Source organism: Mesoplodon bidens, assembly GCF_964165515.1.
Source record: "Mesoplodon bidens genome assembly, chromosome: 3".
Classification (NCBI taxonomy): Eukaryota; Metazoa; Chordata; class Mammalia; order Artiodactyla; family Ziphiidae; genus Mesoplodon; species Mesoplodon bidens.
The window spans coordinates 165,554,213-165,575,954 of NC_138178.1; the positions used below are offsets into that span (position 1 = coordinate 165,554,213).

The 21,742-nt window shown below is 36.4% G+C and overlaps 1 protein-coding gene across 2 annotated transcripts in view; it reads right to left on the reverse strand.

Annotated features, from left to right (window-relative positions):
* Positions 1 to 7,922: 7,922 nt before the first annotated feature.
* RPS6KA5 (ribosomal protein S6 kinase A5) overlaps positions 7,923 to 21,742 on the reverse strand; it is a 182,949-nt gene continuing 169,129 nt past the window's right edge. For both annotated transcript variants that reach the window (XM_081229462.1, XM_081229461.1), the window contains 4 exons: positions 18,218 to 18,409; positions 12,873 to 13,032; positions 11,352 to 11,515; positions 7,923 to 9,737 (listed from right to left, as the gene is read on the reverse strand). In XM_081229462.1, coding sequence (XP_081085588.1) covers positions 9,498 to 9,737; positions 11,352 to 11,515; positions 12,873 to 13,032; positions 18,218 to 18,409 — 756 coding nt within the window. In that variant the 3' untranslated portion in view covers positions 7,923 to 9,497. The remainder of the gene's footprint in view (positions 9,738 to 11,351; positions 11,516 to 12,872; positions 13,033 to 18,217; positions 18,410 to 21,742) is intronic.

Below are 21,742 nucleotides of genomic sequence, written 5' to 3' on the forward strand. Positions count from 1 at the left end.
CAGAACCAAATGACTGAAAAACAAGAGGAAATATACATGGACAATAGAAACAACCAATAGGTAGTAATTCAGACACTGGATTTATCAGACAAGAATTTTAAAATTACTTTGATTAAAAAGTTTGGGCTTCCCTGGTGGCGCAGTGGTTGAGAGTCCGCCTGCCAATGCAGGGGACACGGGTTCGTGCCCCGGTCCGGGAAGATCCCACATGCTGCGGAGCAGCTGGGCGTGTGAGCCGTGGCCGCTGAGCCTGCGCGTCCGGAGCCTGTGCTCCACAACGGGAGAGGCCACAACAGTGAGAGGCCCGCATACCCCCCCCAAAAAAAAAAAAGTTCAAGAATACAGAGGAAAAGATTAAGAATTCCAGCAGAGACCTAGAGTCTATAAGAGAGTCAATGCATATTTTAGATCCCAAAATACAATATGTGAAATTAAAATTAATATTCATTAGATCCAGCAGAACCAAAGATAACTGAATTGGAAGACAGGTCAGTGAATATTACATAGATTGAAGTAGAGGGAGAAACAAAGATGGAAAACACAGAAAAGACTAAGATATATATGGAACATGGTGTAAAGGTTTGGAAGATTCCTAGAAAAGAGGAGACAGAGAATGGATTGGAAATAATTATTTGAAGAATGATTGGTTAAGAATTTTCAGTATTGAGGAAGAACATCAACAGATTCTACAAAAATATCCTTCAAAAATAGAGGCAACATTGAGCTGTAACCTTTTAATGGGTGAATAGTATGTTATGTGAATTTTATCTCAGTATATGTGGTACAAAAGGAAATAAAGGCAAAAGAAAGTTTCAGAAAACAAAAACTAAGATAATTCATTGATAGCAGACTTGGCACTAAAATAAATCCTAAAGAGAGTTCTCCAGGCAGAAGGAAAATAATCCCAGATAGAAGTAAGTCTAAGGTGACTGCTAAATGAATTTTTAAAAAATCTCCAACAAACTAAAATACTAGAGAAAAAAAGGGTAACAGAGGGTACTTGGTTTATTTAAAAAAGAAAGCAGAACAAGAGAAATAGAGGAACAAAGAGGAAATGGGACAAATACAAAACAAACTGAGATGGTAGATTTAAAACCAGGAATCAGAAATCACATTAACTGTAAGTGGACTAGATACCCCAAATAAAAGACAACTCAAAAATCTTAGGCAAAATATTAGCACACTGAATCCAATGATATATGAAATGAATAATACACCATGACCAAATAATACACCATGACCAGGAATGCAACATTTGAAAATCAATTAGTGTAATTTATCACTATAAGAGGATAAAGGAGAAAAGTCACATGGTCATCTTAATAGAAATACTATTTAATAAAAACTCTCAGAAAGCTAGGAGTAAAAAATTTTGGGTAAATGGTATCTATTTTAAAATTTATATCAAACATCATATTGAATGGTGAAATACTGAATTCTTATTCTGAGCTCAGGAACAAGTCAAAGAGGTCCATTGTTACCACTTCTATTCAACATTTTGCTAGAAGTTCTAGTGAACTCAATAAGGTAAGAAAAGAAAAACTGGGAAGGGAGAAATGAAACTATCATTATTTACAGAAGATATGGTTGTATATATAAATGAAGAGACAAAAGAATCTACAGAATTATAATAATTGAAGTGAATTTAGTACGGTTGCTAGATGCAAAGGCAATATAAAAAATCAATTATATTTCTATTTACTAGCAAAAAAAGAATTAGCTAATAAAATACAAACATCAAAAATCCAGAAATAAATTTAACCACTACATGTAAATCTTAAAACATTGCTGAGACAGATTCAAGAGGACTAAGTAAGTAGAGGCATATACCACATCTATGGATTGCAAAACCCAAAATTGAGGAGATATAAATTCTCCTGAAATTGATCTATATTTTCAATGCAATACCAGTTAAACCCTAATGGATCTCTGCACCCACCCCCAAGGAAACTGAAAAGCTGTTTCTAAAATGTGTATGAAAATGCAAAGGGTCAAGAAGAGCCAAGACTATCTGGAAGACGAACAAAGTTAGAAGTCTTTCATTATCAGGTATGAAGACTTTGTAAAAGCTTTTCAATGCATTGGGCTGGGTCAGGTGGATACTCTTACAGAAATAAATGAACTATGGCTACTGTCTCACACCGTATACAAATCTCAGCGCTAGATGGACTGTATGCCTAATGGGAATGGTAAAACAAAGCTTTTAGAAGAATTTAAGAATATCTTGATAATATTGGGGCAAAGACTTATTAAACCAGACACAAAAATCATTAACAATAAAAGAAAAGATGGGTATATTGGACTTCATAAAAATTAGTGCTTTCTGGTCATCAAAAGTCACCATTTGGAGAGTGGAAAAGCAAACCAAAGCGAAGATGTTTATAATACTACATCAGACCAAAAACTCATATCATTAAAATATAAAGAACCCCAGCAAATCAATAGGAAAAAGACAGATAACCCAATAAATATGAACAAGTGACTTGAACAGGCACTTAACAAATGAAAATTTCCAAATGGCTAATAAAGATATAAAAAGGTATTCCACATATCATTACCTCTCAGAGAGATGCATATTAAAACCACAACAAAATACACACTTACCATAATGGATAAAACCACAAAGAAATACACACTTGCCAGAATGGCTAAAACTAATAAGGCTGATGGTACCAAGTACTGCTGAGGACATAGAGCAACTGGAACTCTCATACACTTGGTGGGAGTTTAAATTAGTACAACCACTATTGAAAACTATTTGGCAATATCTTCTACAGCTAAATATGCATCCATCCTATGATTTAGTAGTTTTACTCTTATTTATAAACCCAAGAGAAATGAGTACACGTGTGCACTAAAAGATATGTACAGGAATGTTCATGGCATCTTTAGACATAAAAGCCCAAAATTATATGCAACCCACATGTCCACCAACGGTAGAATGGATCAATTATAATATACTTATTTGATGGAATACTACAGAGTAATAAAAAAGAGCAAACTATTGTTATTGCTACATGCAACAACATATGTGAATTTCACAGACATGATGATGATCAAATAAAACCAGACACGAAGACTACAGACTGTATAATTCCATTTACAGGAAAGTCGAGAACAGGCAAAACTATTCTATGGTGACAGAAGTCAGAACAGCGGCTACGTTTGAGTATGGACTGGGAGCCTCATCTTGATCTAGGTGATGGTTATATGGGTGCATATATATGTAAAAATTCATTGAGCTGTCACTTAAGATCTATGCACTTTATACATCATACTGCATTAAAAACATTAAAACTTATGATCACTACTTATGTAGTGTTAGTCCTCCATTTTGACTGGTCTCTTTGGCCATAGAATGTCAGGGGTCTGGGTGGAAGGCAGTAGGAAAAGTTTGGGAGGAGGTAGGGAAACAGAGAGGAAAATGTTATCAAATGGGCCTCCTAGAAGAAAATCACCACCTTACATTACAGAGCTTGTGTATAACGTTGAAAAGTTCATTTATCCACACAATAGACAAATTAAAAGATATTTATCTATAAGCCGTTGAAGTAGCATTTTTGTAAAGTAGCCCTCTCCATGTTCATACCAAATGTTTGTATCTCAGAGTGGTAAGGTTGCTCACTTTCTCACATAGCATCATTATTTTCTTATTCCTAAATAACTTTCATCCCCAAATTTATCTTTCTCTGTCCCATTCGAGTCTTTATTTCTCTGATCTTAATTACAACCTATAAATGTTAGTCAATATGTATTAAGAAGTAGTGAGTGAAACACCAGTGTAGGGATACATTAATGTGTGTGGTCATACAACTGGAAAACAAAAAAACAAGAAAAGTACAAGTGCTGCAGTGCATGAAGACAACACAGACGGCAGTGGATAGGAATGGCTTTCCTTTGAGTTGTGGCTTGACAATACTTTTACTCTTAATTGTCCACATAGAACAGAGGAAAAACTATGTTTTTCATCTTTTTATCTTCCATTTACTTTCTAGGAAGACAAAGTCTTATCTTTATGCAAAGCCGTGGAAGAATTTACATAGTTACATAGATTACTGCAGCTTAGATGACTTTCAGCAAGTTTTCAGTTCCACACCCAAGGATACATTACCATTTTAGACTGAAGTATACAAGCTATACATTAAAATGCCAGTCTTTTCAAAATTCTTCCAAGTATGTGTATATGTGGTTTCCTCTTCTTTTTTAAAATTCATGCAGTAAAGTTTTAGGGGTATTTTTCAAAATTTTAGTACTAAAGTATTAAATTTGTATGTGATGTAGCACCTTTATATTCCCCTTCTTATCCATCAAAAGAAAGAGAATTATTGTACATTTAATCTCTCCTTTTACCAGTATTTATGACTTGAGCAAATAGGAGAGCACTACAGTACCTAAAATAAACTGTTATGAAGAATCAAATGTCTACCACGGCAACAGGTCTTTTATGAGGATTATCATCGCACATCCATTCCAACACAACAGTGCACATTTACTCGACAAGCCTCTCACAAAGTTAAAAATAAAACTGCAGTTAAGAATGTCAAGTTCCTCAACCTTACTGAATTTTAGAACAAATAAAACAAGAGAAACAGTGATTTCCCAGTCTATCTACAAGCAGAAATGCCAGGAAATAAACCTGTAGTATTCTGCTCATACAACTTAAATTTCCTTTTCTAAGTCATGACATTTTGGGGGGTTGTTCTGTTTTATTCTTCTTTTTCAACATAGGAGGACTTCAAAACATAAATTAAAAGATCAAAACTGCTCCCTATGGGAAGGAACAAGAATTAAAATGGATTTTTTTTTTTTTTAGCAAAGAGACAAATTTTACATAACTGCACAAATTAAAAATGTTATGCAATGGAGAAGATTAAATGGAAACCACATCATGTTAAGTATTATCCCAGTTTCCTGTGCTCTGGAGAAACGTTGCTGTATTGAATACTACTTGACCGATCTGAAGTATTCAACTCCTTAGGACAACCTAAGCAGTATTCTAAGTAGAAAAATATTACAAAATGTCCTTCCACCTATTCCAGCAGAAATACACCAGGAAAATTAAGCCTGAAGAATAACTACCAAGAATTCTGTCTGTTAATTCAAGTCTCCTAAGTACAAAATATCAAGCTTTTTACTATGTGCTCAAAGGAATAATGGAAAGGAGACGGCTGGCAATAAGCAGTACCTATTTTGCACTAATATGAAGAAGCCAAGACATATATTTGGGAGCCACTTGAACGTCTTACTCCTTTTTGGTGTAAGAGTAGGTAAATATAAAATACTGGCACCTGCTTAGTTCACAAATTCATGAACTAAAAAGTGGACAACTGCCTTGGGGAAGGGAAGCATCAATTACCTAATTACATAACAGGGAGCTGGGCATACAAAGGAAAGGGCTCAGAAGAAATATCTTGAAATCTCAAAGGTAAGAAATGCTGAAGATGAGGACTGAAATGAGACTAACCAAATGTTTTTAAGATGAAAAACGTTGCCTCCTTGAAAATATACTTTTCCCCATATACCCTTAAGGGAAACATTCTCTCTAAGGAATATCACAATTTGGAGTTACTTAACAAGACAGCAAATAAAACCTTTATGCAGCTGTAGCAGCTACTTTCTTTGGATGGTTTATACTTAAACTATTTATTTGATGCATCTGTTATCTTATGATTACTTTTCCATTCCTTGAGTTTCATAATAACTTGAATTTAAATTCTGAATTTTATTAGAGCCTGCTACATTCATTTTAGTGCCAGATAAAGGTATCAAATAAAGGGGGACTCTTGTGTGGGGTAAATAAATTAATTAAAGGCCAGAAATTGGGGTGTTATAGTGTAAGACATTTGAGGGACCAAAAGTCATACAATCGAAAGATATTTCATTATATTACAATAATTCATCTATAATTATATTGCTGTGGTGTAAGCAGCATATCAGTATTTAACTTATTTACTTAGGTCGTAAGACTATCAGAAATGTGATCATACAATCACCCAGATCCTGTTATTGATCATTGGGAGAACACACAAAGTAATAATGTGGTCTAAAACACATATAAGGCCAATAACTTAGAAATTTTCACCATTTTGAGGTACCCTGTTCTTAATAAATATGACAAGAACAGGTGCTTGAAATGTGGGCAAGGTGAATAGTAGACTTTAAATTGTATACTTTTATAAAGTATTTGAGAACATACTCCAAAAATTGAGATACAAAAGGAATTCCCTTATTAAAAAAAATAGTCACAGCTATCCTAGTAGGTTTCTTTAAAATAACTTACCTTATATAAAGCCATTTGTTATTTATTTATCAGTAGTACTTATTTATCAGCATATCATAGTTATTTAAGAAATCAGCAGTAATATAAAAAAATAAATAAAAGGCAGTCTTTCAAGGGTAACTGAATCCATAATTCCAAGATGGACCAGAATATTGAAATTAACTCAGAAGACTTGATTTTCTGTTCCAGTGGTTCAGTGGTTTGTTTTATAGATGTTTGGAAGAATTAATGGATTTCAAAACAGCTAATTTAATTCATTCAACCATAGGATCTGGCACAGTAATTAGAAGAAACTGGTCTTTTACAATGTCTTTCCTCTATTACTTTCCTTTTCTTATTCTTGCTTCTCGATTAGCCATATATAGTTACAAAATATATGAGTCAGGATTTTTTTTTTTTTTTTTTTTTTTTTTTTTTTTTTTGCGGTAGGCGGGCCTCTCACTGTTGTGGCCTCTCCCCTTGCAGAGCACAGGCTCCGGACGCGCAGGCTCAGCAGCCATGGCTCACGGGCCCAGCCGCTCCGCGGCACGTGGGATCCTCCCAGACCGGGGCACGAACCCGTGTCCCCTGCATCGGCAGGCGGACTCCCAACCACTGCGCCACCAGGGAAGCCCATGAGTCAGGATTTATGATGATATGAAAATTACATACACTATAATCAATAAAGGAGGAAGGGAAGGGATGATTTGGCTCTATCTCCAAAATTGTTACAAAGAGAATTTAGTGTATTTGTTTCTCTTAAATCTATTTTTCTCCTAATGCCAAAAATGAGTCCTTTCATTTAACATTTTCATATGAATTATTTTTTAGTTCATTTTTGATGTGACTAAACAAAAGCTTTGTGAATTTTAAAGTGCAATTCACTGACACTAACAGCCTGCATGTACCATAACTGCTGCAAACTCAGCATCTTTCTGGTATTTATAAGTAGAGTGAGGATGAAGATATTCTATAAGTGGGCACTACTCTGAGTGTTTTCTGAGCTCTTCTCAAAAGCCCATTCTAGATTATTCAAGGAGGCTCACCAGTTGATAAATTAGCCTTCTCTTTCCTTCCTTTTACTCTGCCTGCCATTTTACCATTTCATTTTCTGTCAAGTCCTCCAGAAGAAGAGGCAATGAAAATAAATGAAAGTGAAACCCACTGATTTCCAATATTCACAATGCATCAATTACACCATCAATCATTAGGGTATACCAACCATTCTTCTGGATCATTAGGGTATACCAACCATTCTTCTGGATCATTTCCCCTTAGCAACAAAGTCCCTTTGGTTTATACTTTACTAGTATCTTCTACTAGAATGCACAGTTTTAAAAATGTCTTGAAGAGCTAACTAACACATTTCTAGACATAGTCAACCTTACTATAGATATAAATGGACATTTTCTTGATTATTGTAACCCTGTGCCTGATGGGGTCACATTCTGTGAATTAGCTACAGAGTTTGGTAATAATGCACCTAAGATTTCCCGTCATTACTGAGAACGACCATAAGCTAGGAGTACAGAATTTTCATTGACTCAGTGAGAATTAGGTAGCCATTTGGGCCACTGAAAAGTATAAAAAGTTATTTCCGATAATCATTGTGGACAAAAGTGTGAACAGGATAATACATTTTGAAAATAGTTTAATATTTGCCATTTTTGTTGCCTGTGCTATTAATATATACATTGGTTCAGTAATAAATATACTATTACATAGAGTGCAATACTTTTAGTATTCATAACTGGTTGAAATTAATGCTGCTATTATCTCAAAGGAATAAATAAATATCATGCCCAATTCCAAACTAATGCTCAAGAGGTTATCATCAACAAAAACTACAAAATAAACATGTTGGGCCTTTTTAAGCATGATTCCTGTAAACATCGCAAAAAATTGCTTTTCTCAGTCCTGACATTTTGTGTGATGGCTTTAAAAGAAAACACAACATACAAATCCTATCACTTCTTTTTTTGCATAGGGGATGAATTAATCATATTTTAAAATGCAGCAATCATTCGGTGACATGTCTTCAGCACACAGCACTTGTTTTCGGTATGAATTCAGAACTTTTGAGCAATAAAAGTGCTCTGCATAAGTTTATAAAATACGCTTTCTGGATTTAAATTTAACAGAAAAATTTCAAAACAAGTCATAGTTATAATTCTAAAGTATTATGTACATAATATCCGACTACAGGAGGAAAAGCCTCACTGCAGCACAGCACAGTGTACAAATAAGCACAGTGTTTAATAGAATTTCCCTTTAGGAGTTCCTCACATCAGTGCCTCTGGGGCTAATGATTACGTTAAAAAAGGCCCCTTCTACTTGTTGCATCCAAAGTGGAAGGGGGATGTGAGGGCAAATTTAAAGTAGATAATGGGGGGAAAAAAGGCAAAAATACAGTACATATGCTTTAAAGAGTGCACTTTATGAAACAGCTTGCTTTATTCATATTCTTTTATAAAGTGCAACATTACTTAAAACAGAGACATGTACCTTAATATTTTGCAATAACCATTAAAACAAATTGCCAGGAAAGAGCAGTGCAAAATTAAAGACATACATAGCTTAGCATGCATCTCAGATGGGTCCCCAATATAGAGCGTGGGACCTGAAGTTCTTATATCTTTTTTTTTTTTACTTTTTAGAAAAAGATTAATAATAGCAGGTTATCGTCATAGGTAACCATAAAATAAAAACAATAAGTTAAAATCCTCTCTGAAGAAATAAGTATATGCCACACATAAAATTCATTACAGACTCTTTTTCAAAACAGACCTTTTTTGCTGATAAATCACTGTTCAAAGGGTGCAAGTCTCTTAAAAACCCACGATACCCACAAGGCGAAGCAAAAGGTATCATCACAGTACGAGGAACTCTTGTTGGCAGACATCTGAAGAACCTGTGACTTATTTTGTCAGCAGCTCAAATCTCACCAGTCCCTAATTAAATTGACAGACATCTTTGCTCTTTCAAAAACAGTCCTGTTGGCACCATGCTAGGTCACTAAACAGTATGATATGTGGTCTATTCACAGTAACATTCTCTGTCCAGTGCTTTTGGATGAGGATAACCAACTGGGTTTTCCTGAAAAAATTCCCTGCAAGGCAGATTCCAAGGAGACCAATGGGACACGTTTTTCAAAGCACAGAACCTGGCCGCAGGCGCACGATGAGGGAGCAGAAGGGACAATGGATCATCCATTATGCTGCTACCGTTCCTATGCTACTCAGTCTGAGAACTGGAAGAGGGTCTCTGGGTTATTGCTGTCGGCAGGATTGCTGGGCTGCAATGTCTTTGTGGGTGTCCTTTTGCCATGAGAATGGGAGGAAGAAGAGTGAGAGCTTTCACTGGAGCTGCTGCGCGTCTCGGTACTGGTGCTGGTCTTCTTCATTTTCCTTCTCTTCGCCAAAGGGGCCTTATCAACATTCTGAAGGCAAAACCCCTCTCTCTTGTATTTGTTAAAGGCCTAGGGGAGAAAACAAGGGGAACCCCCGTGAAGGTAAAAGGATTGAAGTCTTCCTGGCCGTCATGACTTATAGAGAACTTGCGTTTGGCAAGCTTGGCAACCACAGCTTCAAGTTGTTCTGGGAACATGGTCCTTAAAACCACTGTATCCAAAACTCCGGGCAGGGTACAGAAGCTCATGGGAAAGGGTTTCTGAGGGCTCTGTTTAAATCCACCCGTTAGAGCATCCAGGAGTCACAATTCTAATAAATCTTTTGAAGAGGGCAGGGCTACCTCTCAATTAAAAAACCACTGACAGACTGGAAATTCTTGAAGAATATCAGCAATCTAACTCACCTCTCTCCATTACTTTGACTAGTTCTGTGTCTGAGATTTAAAATTCCAACCACAAAGTCCCAACACAGAGCCCCTGATCTCCACTCCCACATCAATGCAATTTGGGTGCATCTTGGACACAATATATGCAGAGAAGATTAGCTCTGTAAACCTCAGCCTGGCTTCCTCCTCACAGCAGCCTGTCTTTACTTTTCTTAGATTCAAGCTTAGGCATTGCTGAAGTGACAACCTTACGTCATATGTCACCGAGAAGATTCGCATCACCTGCCTCAAATGCTTGCAGTTCATCTCTTCACACCTCACCAGATCCCAGTTCATTAATAGTTTAATCCATTTCTGCAGCTGAAGAGGAAATGCTATCCTGTCTCCTTTCTCAAGATAATCCTTTTGGAAGTAATTGTATTTCTCTCTAACTCATTGGTTCCTTATCCTTAATGTATTTGCATCTGCTTGGCACGAATGTGCAGCATCTACAGCAGTCGCAGCCTTTCAAGTATACAGTCTTTACTTAATACCAATTAATTTACTTCTTATCCCTCACAGTCTCTAGAACATATTATGCACAAAATGATTTTTGAATGCATGGACCTTCACATGTGCCTTAGTTCCTAATGTCTATTTATAGTTTTTACAGACAGTCATTTAGCTTATTTGAGAGAAAAAGTGTTCTAATACAGACTTGTGGTTGCCAAGGGGGAAAAGGGGTGGGGGAGGGATGTATGGGGAGTTTGGAATTAACAGATGCAAACTGTTATGTATAGAATGGATAAACAACAAGGTCCTACTGTAGAGCGCAGGGAACTAGATTCAATATCCTGTGATAAACCATAATTGAAAAGAATATGAAAACGAATGTGTATATATATGTACAAGTGAATAGCCTTGCTGTACAGAAGAAATTAATACAACCTTGTAAATCAGCTATACTTCAATAAAACAAACATTTTTTTAAAGTTCTCACAGTGTGCATATTGTTTTCCTTACCGAGTCAAGAATTTCAACTATTCAAGTATCAGACTACTGGCCTCATCTCGCAAACTCATTCTAAATGTCAAATAAATATTTTGTGGGTTAGCGGTGACTCTGGTCCCCGTGCACTTTCTGTTTATAAATGTGTTTATATCATGAAGGGATTTATAAAAGCATATCTAAAATTAAAAGAACCCATTTTAAAAATTGTATTGCTAAGAGGGTGTCTCTTAGCAATAGATTATAGAGTAAGAACATCTATCTGATCCCTTTCCAAACCGCCCTACAAGTGCAGAGCCCAGAGGCTTACATGGAAGGTTGCTTTCACACAGGTGTGCACAGCAGCTCCTGAAGACCCTAGAATGTCTGGAGTCATCAGAGGATTTGAGGATAGCTGACTGCCATCTTGAAGCCATTCATTGTATCTCAAGCCAGACATTTTAAGCCTTTTATTTGGATCGACTGTGAGAAGTCCTGTGGGAATAAATAAGATATTTTTATTTTATGATTTGTCATTTCAAATATAGTTTAAAATCAACCTCAGACATAGACCTCGATTATGTTCACAGGACATGATGGTTTCTGTAAGGCGTCAACCTCCTACAAAGATAATTATGTACATTTTCATGTACATTTAAATCCCCTAGTGGATACCGGATGCTAATAATAAAGCCCACAGTAGCCTATATCTGGAGGCTGTAGGCTAGCTGGCTTTCCAATCAGGAGAAAATAACCACCTAAAACAAGGCCTCCCACTAGTGACCAGGCAAACTCCCCCAAAACAAAGAGTACCGAGATTTACTTCATTCATGTACAAACATCTTCTACAAGTTAGGGAGGGTGGAGGTATGGAGATGGACACTCAGAGAAGAGCTGCGGGGAGGCACACAGACAAAACCCAGGTCTCATCCATCACGTTACAGGACAAGTGTTGTAGCACGAGCCAAGTGCACGGCAGGCCCAGGGGAAAGGCTCAGCCTAGGGAGTGCGGGCACCCTGGAAGGCTCCCAGGAGACGAGTCCTGGGGGATGAGCCGTAGTGGGTTTGATGAAGAAGGGTGCCCTTGTTCAGGGAGTAGGAATAGCACGTGTAAAGGGGAGCAGATTCCGAGCGCTCAGCACATTTGAGGAATTCAAGTGTTCAGAGGCAGGCAGGGCCAGGCTGTGAAGTGCTTTGAATTGTGAAGGCTGCACTATGGAGTTTGACCTGAAGCTCACAGGGATTGTCTGAAGGATTTTTAACAGACAAGAGGCATGATTGCATTTGGCTATTAGGAAGGTCACCGTGCCGATGGATGACAACCACGTAAAGTGAAAGGAAGTGAGACAAGTTGAAAGCATGCTGTGGATTTTAGGAGAGAGACGAGGACAAGAACTAAGGTGACAGCCATGTGAATGGGGAGGAGGGGTGGCTGGGAGGGATGCTGCGCCCGCAGGACTGGGTGCCTGGCTGCGGAAGGCGAGGGAGGTTGCGGGGATCTAGGGTGATGCTGGGTCCTGTCCTGGTGATCTGGCTTCATGGCCATGTAAAGAGGGGGAAAGGAGGAGGCAGATGCTTGGGGGAAAGGAGAGTAAAAAGGAAGAGGTTCATTTTGAAGGTGTGAGACTGAGATGCTGGTGGATCCAAGTGCTAGTGCACGTAGTGAATGTGGATAAGATTACTGAGGGAGAGTGTTCTGAGAAGAAAATAAGGCTGAACAGAGTCGCCTGGAACCTTTTAGAACACACAGGGATTCCTTGAGTAATTCACAAACAGATATATGTCATGGGTATGATTCCACTTCAGTCACTACACATCATATAAAATATGAAATTTTTCATTAGATTCTTACCTTGGATCAAATCTTTAGCCTCTTGGGATACATTCTTCCAGGCTTCTCCTTCAAAGGAGAAATCTCCCTTTTTAATTTTCTTCATGATTTCCACCGCACTGGTGCACGTCAAACTTTTGTCATGAGATTGGAATGGAACTTGCCCTGACAACATTGTATACTATCAAGAAAAAAAAGGAGCAAAACAGAATGTCTGCCAAAATCACCATCAAAGCCACTCCGGTAATTTCATTACCAACTTAGCGTAATTTCCTAGATATTACACTTAGCACTACTGCATTTAAAAGATTACATGACTTCAATCACTGAAACAACCAACACATTTCAGACTTGTATATAAAGAGGAATGGCTTAGTATGATATCAAGATTTAAAACCATTTTGATAACTGTATTCAGACAAGAAGAATAAAAAAGGGATACTCTAACCATCTCAAAAGATGGTATTAATGTTGACAGGGGGGTGTGTACATGCCAAAGGAATTGCAGGTCCTGGCTAAAATGGCCCAGCAGGGATCAGGGGACACAAATAAGAATGGATCTTGAAGACGCTGAGCTGGAGTGGGTGTGTGGAACATAAGACCTGACTGACGGAGAAGAAATTATTGCCATGGAAACACTTGTCTGAGACTCAGGATTCAACATCCTGGCAGGGACACCTGGAGCCAGTACGAGTAGTCAGCTGAAATGGCTCCTTGAAGCTCGAACAAAATTGTGTACTGGGATCAGCAGATGCACTGATTCGTAAAGCTGCAGCAGCAGTCGCTGTACTATGGACACGACACACTCAGAATCAACCCGAGGAGGTCCAGAAGACACAGCAAATTACATGCATAGGTGCCCATCACCTCTCTCTGTTGCACCAATGCTTCTTCCTTAACTCACACCTATGGCCTCACTGAGGGGGGCTCCCGATGATCAACTGATGAAAGAAGAAAGGAAATTGGGCCTACTTGTCAGGTGGGTTGGCATTCTTTCACTCGGGTGCAGCTGGCCTGTTAGAACATGAAAAGCTCAGTGAAGACACCAGCTCAGGACAATACCCTGTGAGGTGGGGTGCTGTCCTTTAGGACTGTGCTGAACCAATGGCTGATCCATTGGTGCTGGGTCCCCCATATCTAGATTCTATGGGCGCACGACCCACTTATAGAATTCACGTTTCCTGTTCTTCAGCCTTAGGGTCTGCTCAGTTAGAGGTCTTGGTTCCGTGAACTCAAGTGATCAGCTCCACTTGGTAACAGTAGGTGGCAACTCAGTGGTGCACCCTCTGCTCTCCCTCTTTCCCTGCCTCCCTGGGATTATGGTCCTTAGGTACATGACAAAACATAAGCTTTAACTTCAGGTTCTGCTTTCTGGGGAATCCAGACTAAAATATCTTTCTCTTGTTGATGAAGATTTTGACCTGTTTCCAGTTTGGGGCATTTTGAAACATGCTACTATATATCTTCTTGTACGTGTCTTTCCGTACATAAAAATACACATTTCTGTTGGCTATATCCCTGAGATTGGAACTGCTGGGTCATTTGGTCTGTGTATGTTTGGCAGATACTGCCAAGTAGTTTTCCAAAATCTGCTCGGCTTCTTATCTTACCCCACTTCCTAACAGATACATTTGTGGCTAAGTACAAGAAAATATCCTTCATATTACAGTTTTCTTGCTCTCATGTGTAATAATTCAACAGGCTTTTGCGTGGAAAAACTAATTCTCCATCTTTGGAAATCTTTAAAGGAGACTGGTGACAGGGACTTTGTAGAAAAGATCCCTTTTCTGGAAGAGTTAGAATTAAACAAACTTTAGGGCTCCTCTCAACTCCAAGATCTTACAATTTAGTTGATTATCCAGGAATCAACTTCTGTTAAGAATAATTCTGTGTCTGCAAACTGTTTGTAAATGTTGTGATAAGTATCTATATACATAAAGATATACATCTCTCTCTCTCTATGTGTATATATACGTATGTATACACACACAAGAGGGAATTAGGGAGAAAGGAAAAGTAAATGTGGCAACATGTTTAAATGTTCACAGTGTTATTCTCCCAAATTTTCTCTAGGTTTGAAATTTTCTCAATAAAATTTTGGGAAGAAAGTGAAAAAATAAGAAATCCTGAATAAAACACTTGGAAGAAATATGTTTTAAATGTTATTATATTCCATCCTGTGGGTATGCTATATATTCCTATGGGATAGCATATAATCCTATCCTACATTTTCTAAATACTGTCTGTTAAGCTCTGAATCATTGTGTGCCTTAAAATTCATATGCCAAAGAGCCAACCCCCGATGTGAGTGTATTTGCAGGTAGGAACTTTATGGAAGTAAAGGTAATGAAGTCATGAGGGTGTGGTCCTCATCCAATAGGATTAGTGTCTTTACAAAAAGAGACACCAGGGAGCTGACTCTCTCTCTCTCTCTCTCTCTCTCTCTCTCTCTCTAAGCACATGCACTGAAGAGAGGCCATGTGAGGATGCAGTGAACAGATGGCTGTTTGCAACCAAAGGGGAAAGACCTCACCAGATAGCAACCTTCTGGCACCTTGATATTGGACTTTCCAGCCTCCAGAACTGTGAAATAAATTTCTGTTGTTTAAGTCACCCAGTCTGCAGTATTTCATTATGGTGGCCCTGAGCAGACTTAAGACACTGTGTAAACTCTATTTTAATTAAAGTCCTGTGAATTTCCAGTGAACTGCACATACATGAGGTAGACTGAGTTGTAATCAAAGCTGCATGATATGACGTGATGCATCTTCCTGAAGTATTTCTTTTACCCAATGGGGGTAACATAAATTATTTTCATATTAAAGTATCCATATTCATGTGTATTAGATGCAACATGTAAAAGGGCCATAGATTTCTAAGGCAAACCAGACGACCCACCCCCAGAAAATTTTGTGCTTACTATGGGATAGCTCAGGCTTTGTATCTAGATCCTCTGGAGGTATGCACTCATTTATATGGAAAAGTTTGCAAAGCATTCTTCTTATTATTATTTTTTTGGACAGTTTAATGCAGGTGCTAACTATGCTTTTCATCTGTATTTCGTGTCTCTAAAAGGCAAGGATTTTTAAAAACCACAACCACAACCTATTATCACACCTAAAACAATTAGCAGTCATTCCTTTGTATCATCCAATATCCAGTCAATATTCAAATTTCTCCAATTGTGTTATATATATTGTATAAATATATCTGTATGACTTAGATTTACAGTTTGAATTTAATAAATAGATTTGAAATTAGAATTTGAATCAGAATTCAAGTAAGATGCAAACACTGTTTCTTAAGTGTCCTTTAATCTATAGGTTCCCAGGCTATTTTTTTCTCATGATTTATTTGCTGGAGAAACTCGGTTGTTTGTCCTGCAGAACTTCCCGCAGTCTGGACGTTGTGATTGTACTCTTGTGGTATCATTTAATCTGTTCTTTGTCCCCTGTTCCCATTTAAAACTTGACAATTAGATCTAGAGAGAAGACTGGCTTCTCTCCATGCCATTATACAAAGTTATTTCCATAGACACGGCATTTGGAGTCTCTAAAATACCTGTCTGCATGTCTAAGATTGTCTTTTAAAACCTTAAAAAGCATGGTAATTATATTTGGCCTGTATTTAAGTACGGGCTGTTTTACAAGGGGTAAACATATTATTGCTAAAAAAGAAAGGCTCTTTTTTATTTAGACGAATTTTTTAGGAGAGTGCTACTGAAATCAGTTTAAGTCAAACAAAACTCTCAAATCTACAGAAATTAGTTTTTTATTTTAATTTAAAAATCATATTCATAAATATGTAATTTCAGTTTGAAAATTATAAATAATGACTTAAAACTGCTGAAATAAAAACCATATAAAGCTTAAAAATAAAAGAACCATTCTGCAAGGACAACTGGCTGCCATTGGGGGAAAACAAACTGACACCAAAATAAATCCCAGATGGAGTGCATAAGTATAAAAATAAAACATAATTCTAAAGGAAAATTTAAGAGAATATTTTTATAATCTTGGGTTGGGGTGGAGTGACAATCTGACATCAAAGCCAGATACCATAAAGGAAAAGACTAACATATCCTACAACATAAAAATAAAAAAACTTCTCTATTTAAGCCTCTCAAAAAACAAAATTAAAACCCCATATTACTACAAACAAAGTTTTCAAAGACATGAAAAACCAGAAAAAACATTTCCAATATTAATGGCAGACAAAGAATTAAAATCCTTCATAGACCTTTAAGTTTCCATAAGAAAAATTTCCCCATAGGAAAGCGGGCAAAGCTCATAAACAGCAATTCATAATAGAGAAAATAAAAATGTTCAAATACACGAAAAGATGCTCAAACTGAATACTCATCAAGGAAGTGCATGCAAATTATAACAAGAGTAGGAAATAATTTAAAATTGCAATTGATAGTATCCAATGTATTCACATATAGTTGATGAGAACATGATCTGATAAACCTTCTAGAAGGAAATACAGGCATATATGTCAAAATAAAGATCTATATATCCTTCTCCTAGGAATCTATTCTAAGGAAATAATGAGATATCAAACTACATATATAACATAATCTCATTTGTTAAAAAAAACCTGAATATATATACAAATATATAGAGAAATCTGTAGAAAGATATAAAGCATACATAATAGGGGGTAGGGATGGGAGGAGAGTAAGAGCTTACACAATATTATCTCCGTATGATGAGATTACGAGTGATCTCACTTTGTTCCTTATATCTTTCTCTGTTGTCTGAAAACTTCTCCCTATGATTATGCATTACAGGTTATATGCAGAAAACATAAAGCTATTTTGAGAAAAAAACATGCCGAGATTCTTCTAGTTTAATGTTCTGTTTCTGATCCCGGCATCCAAAGAGATTTTGTGAAAAGCATGCTCACCACGATTACTATAAGTTACTATAAATATTTTTAGTTTTTTCTATTAATTTGTTAATTTATCCTAAGTGATATTCCTTAATTACCTTTTAGCCTGAAAATCTCAGAGAATATATTTTAAAATATTTTTCTATTAATGAGTCACTTAGTTATTTTCACATTATATCTAACATGCATATCTTATGAAAATATACTACTGCTTCTTTTAAAATACATATATACACAACTGTAATTCACATTAAACACAGTTGCCTTAAATATTCCAGAATAAACCAAAATAAAAATTCCTACATTTTCTCCAATGTAAATTTTAAGAAAGGGAAATACTCAGGCCTTTTACTAAAAAGAAAAGAAACCAATTTGCCAATTTTCTCACAAATTTAAGAAAAACAGCAAAGAGAGAGATATACAGAGGACATCAGAGAACTGACTGGGTTTAACGGCCTGACATATGAACTCACCAAAATGACACCCAAGCTCCAGAGGTCACAGGACTCATCATAGCCATTGTGATTCAAGAGCTCTGGGGCAGCGTAGTGAAGAGTGAAGCACGGCGTCTTCAGAGGCTGATTATCGGGTGGCTTTAAGCGTGCAAACCCGAAATCAATTACTTTAATTTCCAAATTGTCATTTTCATCAGTGAACAATAAATTCTGCAAGACACAAACACTTCATTAGTTTCTCATTAAAATGGGACTTGGTGATGCATTTATGCAATATTACCTGTCTATCTATTTACATTGGATTCAGATACAGAAAGGTCTGACAGGGTGGGTTTGGGACCTGGATGTCAGCGTACTGTTGCTCTCTGCTTTATACTTTTCTGTATCACATCAATTTGTACAAGGTCATGTGGAACATTTTCAGTGGGACCATGTCTCTTCTTTGTCTATGCTTTCCCTTCTGCTTGTGTCTGTCTTCGACCTCCTCCACCAACCTCCCTTCCAACCTGGCTCTCAGGCATCTAATCCTCATTTAGAGATGCCACCTAACAGAAGATGAAAATTATTATATTTTCTTCTAGCATTTACTTTTCTTTCCTGGCACGTAACAGCTCTGCAATATTAGACCACATTACCCACATTAGACCATAATTCCATGAGGCCAGCAACTGTGCGTCTACCTTATTCATGACTCTCTCATGTAGTAGATGCTTTGGTAAATATTTGTCCATTGAATGAAATCATAAATAAAATAGTTATGCATAATATCTAGTAAAGCCTATTAAAGAATACATGGTGGAGACATACGTTTCAGAAATATTTTTTCCAAAACAGTTAATACTTGAACATTTTTGATGCTTATGGATATTACCCCTCTATTATTCAGAAAACATTGTAATTTTGAATCATTTGCCAAGCCGTGTCGATCACTAAGGTTTTACTGATTACTTTTGTATTTACCACTTGTTTAAAAAAATCTAACTGTACTGATGGGCAAATCACCATTTTTATTAGTACATCAAGCTAGTACCCACAGTAATTGAATCTGATTATATTGTCTTTAGACATCCTAATAAAATCTGTTATGCCTTTTTGATCATTAAATTATTCCCCAGTTCTGGAACGCCATTTGCCTTTTAATATTATTTGAAGTGAAATAATATACATCATAGAATGCTTCACTGCTACAAAGAAGAAAAATCTTCTAGGCCCCCGTTCAAAAGTTAAAAATGAATGAAGTGGTAAGAAAGAAGCAAAAAAATAACTGAAAAGTTTTCTTAAATTTTCTATTATACAAAATGCCTAATCCTGAATTTGTGATGGAATTAAAATGTGAATATAATACAATGTAAGGCTTCACCACAACTGAAGTCATAGCTGGGGTTCATGGACCAGGTACTTGGGATAAGTCTCAGCAAATGACCCCTGAACTCTTCCACAGCACAAGGCACTGTGCTACATACAGAGCACTGGATGAAGCACACCTGGCCTGTCCTCCCAGAGCCTACAAGACTTTGGAAATGACTTTAGTGTCTTCTATACTAAGACCGGCTAAGGACTTCCTTGTTCTTAGATCTTGAAATGGAGGAGACGTGGCACGCCCCTCTTCACTCCTCTCCCAATTCTCAAAGTGTAGTTGGGTGTGTATGGTCAGAAGTGGCAGGAATTAGTCATTCAAACCACATTTATCCTTGTCTCAAGTTCTGACAGAAACTAATTTGATAAAATTTCTCAATCTTTCAAGAATATGGGGACCAGTTTGAAAAATACAAAGCAGCTTACTAAGAATGTCAGCCAGCTTCTAAATTTATTTGATTCTCACCTAGAAATTATCTTGCCTATGCAGAATATGAATACCACATAAATACCTACCAAAAGATATACAGTCAGATCTTAAAATGCTACATCAATGCGAAAGGGATTAAACTTTTAGCTTGAAAATAATATACTCTGCCACTTAAAAGTCAAAGTGAAAGCTATTTTATTATGAAAGTATTAGTACAAAGGCACATTTTCATGTCTCCAAAATATATGTTGATTTAGGACTATAATGGTAGTAGAATGTCCTTAATAATCAGACAATTCTTCTTTTCAAATGACTATTTGAAAGAAAAGCTTTATGACAGATAAGAATTAAGCTATGTGAGTATCTTTTTACTCAGTAAAATAGGAAGGCAAATTTATTCCTCTGGAGAGGACAGTTGCATCATTTGAGACTCATGAGGTGACAGATGGCCGGTTATCAAAGAATAAAACATGTGAAAATGAATTCTAGACAGTCATGGAACAGATCTTTTCAATTAAAAAAATTACATGCTTGTTCCTTGTCTATCAAAAAAAACATTTAAGTGGTATGCTTTCACATTTAAAAATAGACAGCAAATCTCCAATGTACAGAGCGCCATATTTTTAGTGGGCGTTGTGTGGGAGAGTGAGAATTGTGATGAAGGAAGCAGAGGGGTAGCTATCATAGTTGCAAGTTCATAAAACACAATTCACTTTTGATTAATTACGAGTAATATGAATAACAGTAATGGAAAGTACATAGAAGCTTAAATACTTTGGGACTCAGTCAATTATATCCAAAGGCACAGAATTCCATTTTAAAAACATCCTCTTCCTACCAATAATCCAAGGTACTTAAATAAAAGGCAAAAATGGTGCTTTTTGAGAAATATTCTTTTGTAATCTAATACAAAAATAAACACCAAATTATTATTTTAAATATACTTAAAAATGCATTATAATCACATGGTAGTTAAAATTGAAATTCTATTTTAGATAGTAAATATATATAATTTTGCATAGGGTAGAGGATGATTCATTGTTATTCTTTTATAAATTATTGGGTTTTGTGTTTAAATTTTCATTATTCTTTTGATGATTTTCTAAAAGGAAGGAATTTTCATATTTTTGATCTAAAAAGGGATCATTCTAGAGTTAGAACCTTCTTTCTTAACCTTTTGAAAGAAGAAATATATAAAAAGCTGCTACTTCTACATTGCTATACAGTTCTATAAATATTATAGTACATGAGCAAAGAAAAGCACATGTAAGGATGGCATAACTCATTAAACAAAGACAATGCTTTATATTTAAAAATTTAGAACACAACAATATACATTTCTATTCATGAGCTAATCAATTTGATTACAAAAGTGAAAGCTTTCAAAATACACTGTTAAAATCCCTCTAAAATGGTATACATATAGGAGGGGCATTATTTTCTGCTACAAAAATTTCCATTGCTATTTTTAGTCCACAATTGTTGCATAAAGTATTTCTTCCATAAAAGGCTCTCACACTTACAAATATAACCTCAAGATGATCAGCTGGCAAAAAAAAAAAAAAAAAAAGAAAGAACGAAAAGACAAATTTATTTTAGACTGAAATAGAAAAGAAAAAAAAAATGCAAGAAACGTGATATTTGCAAGTATCTATTTAGCAGAAAGCCCTGAAAATAAAAAACCAAAACAACCCCCCCACCAAAAAAAAAGCCCACACATATCTGGGGGATATTTAATAATGATGCTAGATTGCATT